Source organism: Sciurus vulgaris, assembly GCF_902686455.1.
Source record: "Sciurus vulgaris genome assembly, chromosome: 1".
Classification (NCBI taxonomy): Eukaryota; Metazoa; Chordata; class Mammalia; order Rodentia; family Sciuridae; genus Sciurus; species Sciurus vulgaris.
This window is the reverse complement of record NC_136461.1, coordinates 104,377,516-104,389,932: the sequence shown is the minus strand read 5'-3', so window position 1 is coordinate 104,389,932 and position 12,417 is coordinate 104,377,516. Positions and strand designations below refer to the sequence as shown.

Below are 12,417 nucleotides of genomic sequence, written 5' to 3'. Positions count from 1 at the left end.
GGCTTTGACTAATGAACCTCTTAATCCAAATGTGCATTAACAGGTAATCAGTTAAACAAATCATGGTATCTGGGAAAAAAAATCAAAGAGCTTCACATGAAAAAAGCAGGTTTTTCAAAATATATACATGGAATATGATCCCATTTCTGGTTTTTGATTTCTGCCTTAAAAATAAATGCACACCACACCCCTCCACCTGAATGAATATACACCAAATGAACAGAAAGGCCTGTTGGAGGTGGGGGATGAAAATGTCCATTTTTATATTAGACTTTTCCTGAGTGTTTAGATTTTCATACAAGAATACCTATTATTTTTAATTCAGAGAAGTATGCTTTTTAAAAGTGAAATAGGAAGCAATCAGGAAACTAAAAAAAAAAATTCTTGAAAACAGGAGAACAACTGCTTTTTCTACAGGATTCAAGCCAAAGGCTCTGCACGTGCAGACTTATTTTCCTCATTTGCAACCAGTGTAGGTACTTTGCATTCTGCTTTTTTGTAACTTTATATTCTTAACAAAAATTTCCCCTACATTTCAACAGTTGATATACCATAATTTGTAAATCACTGTTCTGTTTTTATATTATTTCCAGTTTGTAGTTATTACAAGTTATTTTGCAAAAAAAAACAAAACCTTCATGTATATTCTTATATACAGTCATTCCAGGGTATCCACTGAAGGACTGGTTCCAGTTTCAGGTCCTTTTCGGATATCAGAATCAGAGTAAGCTCAAGTCGAGGGAAATAGTATTTGCATGTAAGTCACACACACCCTCCTATATTCTTTATTCTTTAAATTACCACTAGATTACTTACAATATCTAATACAATGTAAGTGCTGTTTGGATAGTTGTTATTCTGTATTGTTCTGGGACTAATGATAAGAAAAAACTGTGTGCGTATTCAGTAAAGATGCAATTTTTTTCCTGAATATTTTCCATGTATAGTGGAATTTGTGGATGTGGAACTCACAGACGTGGAGAGCTAATGGCTTATCTGATAGTGCTGTGCTGAGTATTTTTCTGGGAAAAGGAATTAGTGAATCTAAGAATATGGAAAACCTTATTTCTTACTGAATATTTCAGTATTGCTTTCCTACAGGCTGTACGACTGCTAATGTAACCAGCAGGATCTTCATATGGTGCAATATGCTCTTTATTATAAATAGCTTCCAAATGCTACATGTACATGATGCCAAGCTCATTCACTCTGTACCATGTGATTAACATTTATATATCACCATACTTAATATTATTCTTACACAACACTACGAAGCAGATATTATTATTATCATCCCCATTTTACAAAACAGAACACAAGTGTAGAATAACTTGTGCACAGCCACAAACCAATTTGGTGGTGGGGCCAGAATTGGAAGCCACTGCTCTCTGAAGAGATGGCACATACTACACTCTAACTCTACTTTGCCTCCTTGTCCACAACCCTCTATCAGACACATGGATGTTTCTTTACTATCTCTAAAAGTGTATTAATTCATAATCCAAAAGATCATGCAGTAAAATGAATTCTACAATATCCAAAATGCCTAACAAAGTGATGGCATTATTTTGATCAACAGCAATGGCTATTTTGTTGTCCTTATCATGACAGGTGGTATTTTAAGCACTTTATATAAATTAACTCTTTCAGCTCCCCAAGTGACTAAATGAGGTAGCTATTACTATTATCTCCAGTTTTCAGGTTAGGAAGCTGAGACACAGAGCCATGTGGCTATTTGTCCAAGGTTGCATAGCTAGCCGAGGAGGAGCCAGGGTAGAATGAGTCAATTCAGCTCCAGCACCCACAGAGTACCCCGACCACCAATCTAGCCTGTCTCTGGGTAGTTCTTTCCTCTTCTAGACTCTAGAGGCCTTTGAAAGGCATATTTAAAAAAAAATTATACTGAGGTAATATAAAATAAATGAGAATCACTAATTCTTATCCCTTGGGGTTTTAGAGAAGTCTCTTATCATTCCTTTTACCTTCTGGATTAGACTGAGTATCTCTAATCCAAATATTCAAAACCTATAATGCTCCAAAACCCAAAACTTTCTGAGCACTGTCATAAAGCCACAAGCCTGATGGTCAATATACAGAGACTCTGCTTCATGCACAAAATAATTTAAAATATCACATAAAATTACCTCTAAGCTATGTGTATGAGGTGTTTATGAAGCATAAATGACTTTCCTTTTTAGACTTGGGTATTATGCTCAAGATATTTCATTAGGCTCATGTAAATCTTCCAAAATTTGGAGGAAAAAACCCAAATATGAAACGTTTCTGGTTCCAAGTATTTTAGATAAGGGACACTCAACTAATACCCTAAATTGTGACTTGTCACATTTGGTGACAAATTTGGCTGACAGGAACACCAGCTGAACAGCGTACCTTGGGGGTCATGCTATTGGTGATGCAGAAGGCCAGGTGCTGCAGGATGCTCTCCATGCTGTGGTAGTGCTGCTGCCGAGTGGTGCGTAGATACTTCTGCAGTGCCCTGGCCATGGAGGGGAAGATGGCCTGTGCTGCCTCCCTAGGGTCCATCACCTCCCCTGGGGCTTTCTGCTGCTCCTCAGCCTGGAGACGCTGGATATGGATGAAGGCCTCTTCTACTGCCACCACCAGCCTAGAAAATAATGTGACACAGTCATCAGGGGAGAATCACCTGGCAATCCTTAGAAATACAAACTTCCAGGTCCCACCCCAAACCTACTGAGTGCATAGTGGTGCCCTCCCCTGTGATCTGTGTTAATCAGCCTCCTGGTGATGGCTATGAAGTCTGGAAAACATGGGAACCAGCTACACTTCAAGGGCTCATACAGATTGTTTATAAAGAGAAACTTCATTTGGGCAGAAATGAAGAAAGGGGAAAGAAATCCATAACAAAGGGGCTTGGTGTAGGGAGGGCCACATACCTTGCTCTCCGCTTCTTCACCCGCCGTTCATGCTCAGCCTCTTCGTAATACAACTCATTGTGGCTGGAGTCCCTGCGCCGAGCGGCTGCAGCGATCATTGCCCGGGACTGACCTGTGGCGTTGTTACTGGGGCCTTTGGGGAAAGGACAATGAAGAACAGCTTTACTACCAAGGGGAAACAGCAGATAACTAGATAACTAGCAGATAACTAGAACTGTGGTCTGCCCGTGCAGTCCACCCCGCCCCCAAGAAGCATACACACAATCCCTAAAAAGTAACTTCCCGAAAGGGGGAACAGGACCCTGGCTGCACTTTCACTATGGCCAAGGCACAAGAGCAAGGAAATCTAACCCCAATCTGATCAGGGGAAATGGAGAAAGATCTCAGAATGCTCAACACTTGAAACATTGGCCAGAAACAACACCCAGAGTGTGTTGAAGATGTCACTTACCATCTGTTACACAAAGTTTCAGTTTGGCCATAAGGGCAGCTGGGACATCACATTTCAGCAAACAATGAGAGAGAATGAGCGGGATGGGAGAACAAGGACAGACAGAGAAAAAAGAAAGTCAAGGGACATGAGACACTGGTCACACACAGGAAGACAAGCTAAGCTGGAACGTCATGGCAGCCACGTTTATAGAAAATACCAATGCTTAAGGACATGCAAAATGACCCCTCTATTAGTTCAAACTTAGAACCCTCTCGTTCTCTAACTGCTGACCATGAATTTATCAGAAAGACAAGGCAGATTTCAGGCTTTGTTATGTGGCTTACTTGGCTGGTGACTTGGTTTCACTAATGAGAGCCTACTTAAGTTTTTAGATCACAGGTATAAATTACCAGACCTTTAGGATTTACCAGGAAGCTCATATTTCATATTACTCCCACCCCAAAAGTACAGGGGGAGAGATATTGCCACTAAAAATTGATATATACAAATCAGTTCACTTGTTGACAACATAATCCTCCTCTAGAGTTTGCAACCATCTTGCCCTGACCCAAGGTGCCCTGTAAGAAATGACACCGTGTCTTGTTTCTTCACTTTACCATCTGATATCCTGAAATACAACTTGGACTTCCCCAGCCTGGCCACCAACCTCCTGCCACCCACCTCCTAGCCAGGATTAAGAAATGTTCCCTAAGCATTTCACCAGGTGCCTGAATCACTGAGATTTCTAATCTGAATGGATTTGGAAGCTTTCTGAGTCTTTGAATAACTTATTCAAATTTTGAAAAGTTGCCCTTTCCTAATGGCCTTTAATATAAAGTATTCTCAGCAGGAGGCAGGAAACACACCACTGTTGTTTTCAATCATAAAATCCCAAAATGAATAAACTTCCCACATAGGTAGACAGTAAATCAACATTCCTCTGCAAATGTTTGCCTACGTTAAAAAAAAAAAAAAAAAAAGAAATTGTTCTGGAATGAGAAAGTACACAAGGTAAGCACAAAGAGAAGGTAGAATCAAATGTACCATGACGTTTAAACTATACAATCATCCAACTGTGGCCCTGCATGCACCAGATGGTGTTTCCAAGTACGTACCATCTACGTTATAGACTTTCAGCCCGGCCATGTGCTTGGCTGCTCGGAATTTGGAGGCTGTTAGGAGGTTTGGGTTATAGATGGTGAAATCTTTGTAGTAATTTTCCAGAACCACCAAAGCTGCTCGCTGGATACTGCAAAAAGAAGGTAAAATTAATAGGAAGGCTTTTCAAGGGATAAGCAGGCCTTCAGTGAAAAATCCTCTTTCTGAGTCAGGTTAAGTCACAAAACATCAAGGATAATTTCCCTCCAGAGTCTTCTGAGTTTCACACACCCTTTGCCTCCAGGATGAGAATTGAAAGGCCAAACTAAGTCTAATTGACATATGGCTTCTTTGTCTTTTCCCAGGCTGTGTGACTAGCTGTATTCTGTCTGGTCAACAGTTGGAAGAGGAAGAAGTGACAAACTGTAACTGACGTTTAGACTTGGGTTGCATAGAAATTTTCTTATTTTTTCTGGGTTTACAACAAAGGAAAATGAGGATCCCCAAAAGGGCAAGAGACGTTCTGACGGTCACAGAGCTCAGGAGCAAAAGAACAAGTACAGATTCAAGTTTCTGAGGACCTAGTTGAGTATTTTGTCTCATACAGCACACTGCCCCTGGGAGTAAGGAAACCTGGGGTTTAGGTCTATACAGATCAGAACAATGGCAGTAACATAGTGCAGAGCCCACTTAAAAGAAGGTGTCACCTGAGATCATTTGAGATTTATGGTCCACAAGGCTTCCTGCCCCTTGGACTGCTGTCTCTGGCTCTCCACAGAGAGTATGAAGAGGAGGGGGCCACCTCTGTCCCGGTGCCCAAGGTCTCTAAGCTTTCATCTGCTTGGATCATGGGTGAGCCACAGAGAAGCAGAAGACAGGTAATGTCCAGAGGTAGGAGTGCAGATGGGGGAGGGCACCCATACTCAGGAATGAGCAGGGGCAACACAAAAAAACACTCCTGGTGCCAGATGCAGGATAAACATGACCTTGAAGAGCAGCTTGCAAAGGTAAAACAAAGAGGTTTACATACCCCATTTCACTTGGCTCATTTGATCATTCAAGGTAAGAACACTAAAGTTAGAAAATTTAGGATCTGCAAAAGAGCATGCATCTGACACACAGGAGAGCTGGGATTCTGATGCAGATTCACAAACCTCCTACGTGGGCTCTTTCTGCTATAAGATGTAGCCCCTAAGCACATGTGTCCTAACATCTGCAGAACTCTAAGCTCTTCACCAAACATCAGGGTGCTAAATACCACAACTATATTTTTGTCTTGCTCTTTTGATTCTCATCTCTAGTACTCTGCTGAGTGATGGTCTTATGAGGATAATTTACAATAGCCAGAGCACCTGGAGGGCTGCCTTCAATTCCTGGATGACCAAGCTGCATTCCAACACTCTCAGGGTAGCTCAGGGATCTTCACTTCACAGGAAAACAATGAGGTCCCTATCCTACCAGCTGGAAAACCAGCAAACTTCCCTGTCCCCTTGGGGGCTCTGCTTTAAGAGTTTAACACAAAGCCTAAAGATGATCTAAAAATCAGTCAGCTAACCTCCTTGAGAGGGCAGTCAGGGCAATGTTATCTTAGTTATATCCTCAGCAGTGCCTCAGTGATCTGCATTCAGTTGGTGCTTAATAACACACATAGACACAAACACACAAAAGAGTCATGCAAACCAATGGAACTCTGTCAGAGGAAATTTGGTGATCAACTTTGTGTTATGGAAATCTAAGATTCCTAAAAGCCAATTCCTATTTTGAAAGTCCTAGTCATCCCATTATTCAGTCAGTCACTCACCACTTTGGAGGCAGGGCAGGGGTACTGGAGATTGAACCCAGGGTGCCTAACCCCTGGCCATATCCCCAGCCCCATTTGTTTAGAGACAGGGTCTCTCTTAAGTTGTTTAGAGCCTCACTAAGTTGCTATGACTGGCCTCAAACTTGAGTTCCTTCTGCCTCAACCTCCTGGGTTGCTGGAATTACAGGCATGTGTCACTGTGCCCAGCTCACTCGCCATTCTCACACTTAGGTACTTGCATCTGCCAGTGCTGGGACTACAAGGGTAGATGGAAGGAGTTTCTTCTTAGACAGGTGCATGGAATGTGGCAATGTGGCAATGAGCATGCTATCATTCTGGAATGCATGGGGACTGAAGCAGCACAAGAAAGAGCTTCAAAACCTCCCAGGGTATTGTCTCCCAGGACAATGAGGGTGCAAGAACAGCTTTCCTGGGGAAGTGGTCCTTGAGCTGAGTTTTGTGTCATTATGGATTTTTGTGCAGAAGTCCACCCTGCTTGCTCTGAGCTCTTGGTGGGTCTCCAGTTCACTGTGGTCCCACCATTCTTCCTGACCCTTGGCCTCTGGCATTCTCCCTAGAGGGGCAAGTACTTCTCCATGCCTACCGCACCCAGAGGTTTACCATGGCTCCTCCCTGGGTAGCGCACATGCATACTCCATCCCCTTGCACCCCTAAGCTTTTCACTCCTGGTCCTGCCCCTATGCTGATTTTCCAGAGTCTTTGGGTTTTTAGGAAACAGGAAGCTCTTCTGCACAGAAATGAGCCATGGTCACACATACAGATACTGGGGATCAAGCTATTTCATCCCAGGCCCCTACAATGACACAGAACTAGGTGCTAGGATTCTAGCAGAAAATTATTTCCCTGATCAAAATTTTCAAATTAAAAGGCCATTTTAAAGGTTCTCCTGAGGCTTAGCTTCAAAGTAAATTCTCCAGTGGTTATGGGTTTTGCATTTCTATTCGGCAAGGCCACAAGGAGGAGCCCAGGGAATCCCACTAAGTCAGGCTGTGAGGGAATAGCTGCGATTTGCAATACCACCATCCCATGACCACAGACAAGAGCCTTGCACTGCCTGGGGAAGTGACTTCTGTCCCTGTTCTGCTCCAGCAGGACCTTCCATTCTGCCGCCTTCCAGCAGACACCCTCCAAACTGGGGCAAGTCTACTGTCCCTGGCAGCCCACTGTGGAGCAAAGCCTTAGGCATCCCCTGGAAAGTGCACAGGGATGGGACAAGTACCATCTGACACAGACCCAATGTTAAAGCATGGGTCTCAGTCTCCCCAAGGCCCTAGACCCTCTGCTCTGAAAAACCACACAAGGGGAGAAGTGCAGGCATCCTCCTCTCCCTCCAGCACCTCCTCAGAATGACTCAGAGACAGCAGTGGACCTGGCTGGCTGCCCAAACTGACAAGCTAAGGCCGGCACTGAAGGACTGGCAGCGTCAAGCTCATAGATGCCTCCAAGAGCTGGGCACACTCTCACCTACAGAGAACGGTCTGTCTGACACTCGACAAATCCAGCAATATTAGGGAATGAGAACTTCCACAGAACTAAAGATAATACTTCACCAATGTGCCCAATGGGGGAAAAAAAAATTGTGATCTTTAGGATTAAAATTCAGTGTGCCACCCTTCACATGTTTAGAGAATAAACCACAAAATACACAATTTAAGTGTTGTTGAGTCTCAGGAAGATGATTGGGTGACTTTGTCACTGAGCTGCACTGTGTCCATCACACAATGAAGATGGGGGTTCAACAGCAGGCAGAGGCTACCAGTCCGCATGCTCTGTGCCCCAGGCTACAGTCCGAATGCCCATGTTCTTTGATTTATGCTTTTTTCTATGTTCTCCCTTACCAAAGGTACCAAAGTCACTCCAGTTGCTGTGCCCTGGCACTGGCCTCAGTCACAACCCACAAGGCCAGGAAGCAGGCAGCACCCACTTCCTCAGCCAGCAGCAGGGCTCAGGATTCTCTATTCCTCTGCCTCCTCCAAACATAGTACCGCAGAGGATGAGAGCAGGCCAGCTTCTTTCAGGGAGTCTTTTCACACTTTCTAGTCCCCCCTGGCTAAACTCCTAGCATCCCCAGCCACCACCACTCATGACCTGTGACATTCCCCAGGGAGCCAAGTGTGCTAGCCTCACCTTTTCAACAGCTATCTGCAGAAGTCCCTCACCCATAAGGGACATCACCTTTGATTTTTCCATGGGACACAATAGTTGTTTCCTGAAACCCTAGAATTCCTGAAGGTCCAGGATCAGTCCTAAGAATACGTTTCATAAAACCATAGAATTTCAGAGACAGAAAAGGCCTCAAAGATGAACAAAGGCATATCCTTCAACTAATCCCAATCTCGAGACCAGGTCATCTCTGGGGAAGGAGAAAGGCGAGAAAAATCAAGTTGGTGAGAAACTGCTGCTGCTCTTACTATGTTCCCAGAGACAAAAGGCAGTGACCTGGCTCAACAGTCCCCATGCAGGCCTGAACTACAGTCAGTTGGAGCCAGACTGTGGAAATGACTCCATCAAGCCTAAAGCAAGAATCCTTCTCCCAAGAGAGCGGACCCTGAGCTCAATCACGGAGAACCCAGAGTTCAATAAATACTACTTGCCAATATATCCTCCTCTACCATTCTCCAAGGAAGTACACCTTCTCAGACCACACACATTTGTGGAAAACAGCATGCAGAGCATGACTAGTCATAGAAGAAATTCACTCGACACCTACATGTAAAAATACAAACACAGAACCCCAGATACCTATATGAAAAGACAACATGGACGATGGCACACACAAGACCGAAGAGGTTGGTGGTGTCATCGGTGGAAAGGAAGCTCCTTTGCTGGGCTGGGGCCAAAACTGGAACACATCAAGGGATAGGATGAGGCATTAAGGGGTCAGCGCAAATGCCTGAAGGAATCTGGCAGCTATGTCTTCACTTAAAACTTATTGTTGACCAGTTTGCCTTACTGGTCTACTTTCTTTTTTTTTTTTTTTCTAATTTGTTTTAATTAGTTATATATGACAGTAGAATGTATTTTGACATATTATACATATGGAGAGTATAACTTCTCATTCTTCTGGTTGTACATGATGTACAATTACACTGGTCAAACTGTGGAATATATACACTAGGGAATATTACTCAGTCTTAAGAATGAAATTATGGCATTGGCAAGTTACACACAGGCTTGCAAGTAAATGGATGGAGTTGGAGAATATCATGCCAAGCGAAGTAAGCCAATCCCCAAAACACCAAAGGTCAAACATTTTCTCTGATAAGTGGAATCTGATCCATTATGGGGGTGGGGCAAGGGAAGAATGAAGGAACTTTAAATTGAGCAGAGGAGAGTGAGAGAAGGGGAGGGGGAGGGGGGAGTTGGCAGAATGGGACAGACATTATTACCCTATGTACATGTATGATTGCACAAATGGTGTGACTATGCATCATGTACAATAAGAGAAATGAAAAGATGTGCTCCATTTGTGTATAATAAGTCAAAATGCATTCTGCTGTCATGTATGACTAATTAGGACCAAAAAAATGGAAAAAAGAATTACAGTGGTCTTGTATTCATACATGCACATGGGATAGTAAAGTCTGATTCATTCTACTATCTTTCCTATTCCCATTCTCCTCCTTTCCCTTCATTCCCCTTTGTCTAATCCAAAGTGCTTCTATTCTTCCTTACCATACCCCCATTGTGAGTTAGCATTCAAATATCAGAGAAACCATTCAGTCTCTGTTTTTTGGGGATAGGGTGCCCTGTAACAGATGAATAAAGAAAATGTAGTATATATACACAATAGAATATTACTCAGTCATAAAGAAGAATGAAATTATGGCATTTGCCAGTAAATGGCCTATTTTCTTTGCAGAACAAAGAAAGTGGAATATGAAAGGATACGGATTTTTGTATCTATATAACCACAACACTTCCAGTGTTGAGGACTGTTACACTAACTGACCAACCACAGTGGTGACAGGGAAGAGGCTCACCTTTGTGAGCCAGACATGGAGAGAAGCAAGTACCTGGAAGGATAGCTCAAATTGTAGCTCATAAAATCTGAAAGATCTATCTGGAAGATAAATTCCCAAGAAAACAAGAACGAACACACACACACACACACACACACACACACACACACACACACACACGCTTCACATACCTGTACCTTCCCCTGCATCCCCAAAGCTCTGACCCCACCTGAGTGCTGGTTCAGACAATGGAAGGAATGGTGCAGATAACAAGAAGACTGGCTTGTTCACCTATTCTTTGAACTTAAAAAAAGTTATTAATTTCTCCAAACCTCAGATTCTTCACCTGCAGGACAGGAACAGTAACCCTGACTACCCTCCTATGCCATAGTAAATGGGCTCCAAAATATTCACTGGTATAAAATATATTCCCAAAAGGCTAATGAAACGATGGGAACAAGACAGCACGGTTGGATATTCTAGTGAAAGATGACATGATCCAAGTATACCAGACACTGCTTAAGGCTGGCTTCGGCATGGAGCAGTGTTCGTGAGCTTAATTATTACTGGGGAATTCTGAGTTCTAGTACTTCCCAAGACTTCAAATTTAATTGGCATTTAAACCAGGAAAATATTGGAGGCTTGGAAGTTCACCATCTATTTTCCTGCTTCCTAAAGAAGAGCTGCTTACCTAATTTAGGTTTATTCTAAACATTAAGTAAGATAATATATTTTAAAGTGCTTGGCCCAAAGTAAATGCCTCATAAATGGTCACCATCATAAGCTAATAAGTCAATGTAAGTCATGGAGGCTTATCTGTTCCCCACATGTACCTGCATCAACCTTGCCACCAAAGCCCCACTGGCAAGGGATTGCCACAGGATATGAGCCATGGTGGGTCCTTCTGCATGGTTTTCCTTAGGGACAGGGACCATAAGGTTAGGTTACTCTTTGTTTCAGTATTTCCTCTCAACTCTAAGCCTCCTGGAAATAGAAAACTACCTACAGGGAGACGTCCATGGTGCACAAGGTTGAAATAGCACTGGTCTTTGAGTCAGAGGGTCTGGATTCCAGACCTGATCTTGCTATACTACAACCTTATAGAAATCATTTCCCTTTCTTGGTCTCTGAAGGAGAGACAGTACCAACCACTGCATGTGGTTATTGAAAAGAGCAAATGCCAGTGAAAGCATTTATAACTTCATAAAGCATTATACAAATACAGAATGCTATCATGTTACTAATAATGAGCATGAGCATTTTGTAACAGAAATGGGGCTGTTTGGTTGGCAGTGGGCATAAAAGCATGATCCAGTTTCCACTTATTTTGAATCACTGTTGTGGTCTGGATCTTAAGTGGATCCCAAAGGCCAGTGTTAAAGGCTTGATCACTAACCTGTGATGTTACTGGGAAGTGTAAAAACCTATAAGAGGAGTGGCCTAGTGGAAGGAAGTTAGGTCACTGGAGCATGTCCTTGCTGGGGACCTTGGGACACCAGCCCCTTCCTATCTGACTCTGCTTCCTGGTTGCCATGAAGCGAGCAGCTTTGCTCTGTCTGCCACATGCTCCCTGCCATGTTTCACCTCACCTTGGGTCCAAAGGAATGGGACCAAATGACCAAGGCGTGAAACTGAGAGCTAAAATCTATCTTTTCTCCTTATAAGTTGATGATCTCAGGTATTCTGTCACAGAATTCACAGAAATGGAGGGAATCTTAGTTTACCCAGAGAGTCAAGAATTGAGGATACTGGAGTCCATCAGGTTCAATCTCCTAATCCCGCTGTATACCAAGCTTATTGATAATACCTTGGACAACCTCCTGCCTCGGACTGAAAACAACGTTCTCTGTCACACGGATCTAAAGTACTCTTTCTTCTGTTGGTCTATCCACCACTTCCTCTGGGCCCAAGTCCCTTTCTTGTTAAAGTCCATCAGATACTTGAAGGTAATATCTATGGACATAAATCATCCCCTTTTAACCCCTTTATTTTGCAGATAGAGGCACCCAGGCTTAGATCAGTGTGTGTCCACACACACATAAATGCACGTGTAGATAAACACATACACCCACACCCACAGGGTTCCTGGGAACTATATCCTATTCGTTCGCTTTTTCCTGGACTTTACTACAGCCTTTGCAATCAAATTAGTACACGTTATTAAAGTCAGAAATTAGCACTGAGCTT

At 43.1% G+C, this 12,417-nt stretch overlaps 1 protein-coding gene across 3 annotated transcripts in view; it reads right to left on the bottom strand.

The window, feature by feature from the left end:
• The window catches only part of VANGL1 (VANGL planar cell polarity protein 1), a 59,494-nt gene that overhangs the window by 15,189 nt on the left and 31,888 nt on the right, over positions 1-12,417 (bottom strand). For 2 of the 3 annotated variants that reach the window (XM_079117209.1, XM_079117210.1), the window contains exons 5-7: positions 4,464-4,597; positions 2,916-3,048; positions 2,392-2,626 (exon numbers count right to left, since the gene is read on the bottom strand). In XM_079117209.1, the coding sequence (XP_078973335.1) occupies positions 2,392-2,626; positions 2,916-3,048; positions 4,464-4,597 (502 nt within the window). Of the gene's footprint in view, positions 1-2,391; positions 2,627-2,915; positions 3,049-3,366; positions 3,406-4,463; positions 4,598-12,417 lie in introns of all 3 variants that reach the window. The other variant, XM_079117211.1, reaches the window with a different exon arrangement.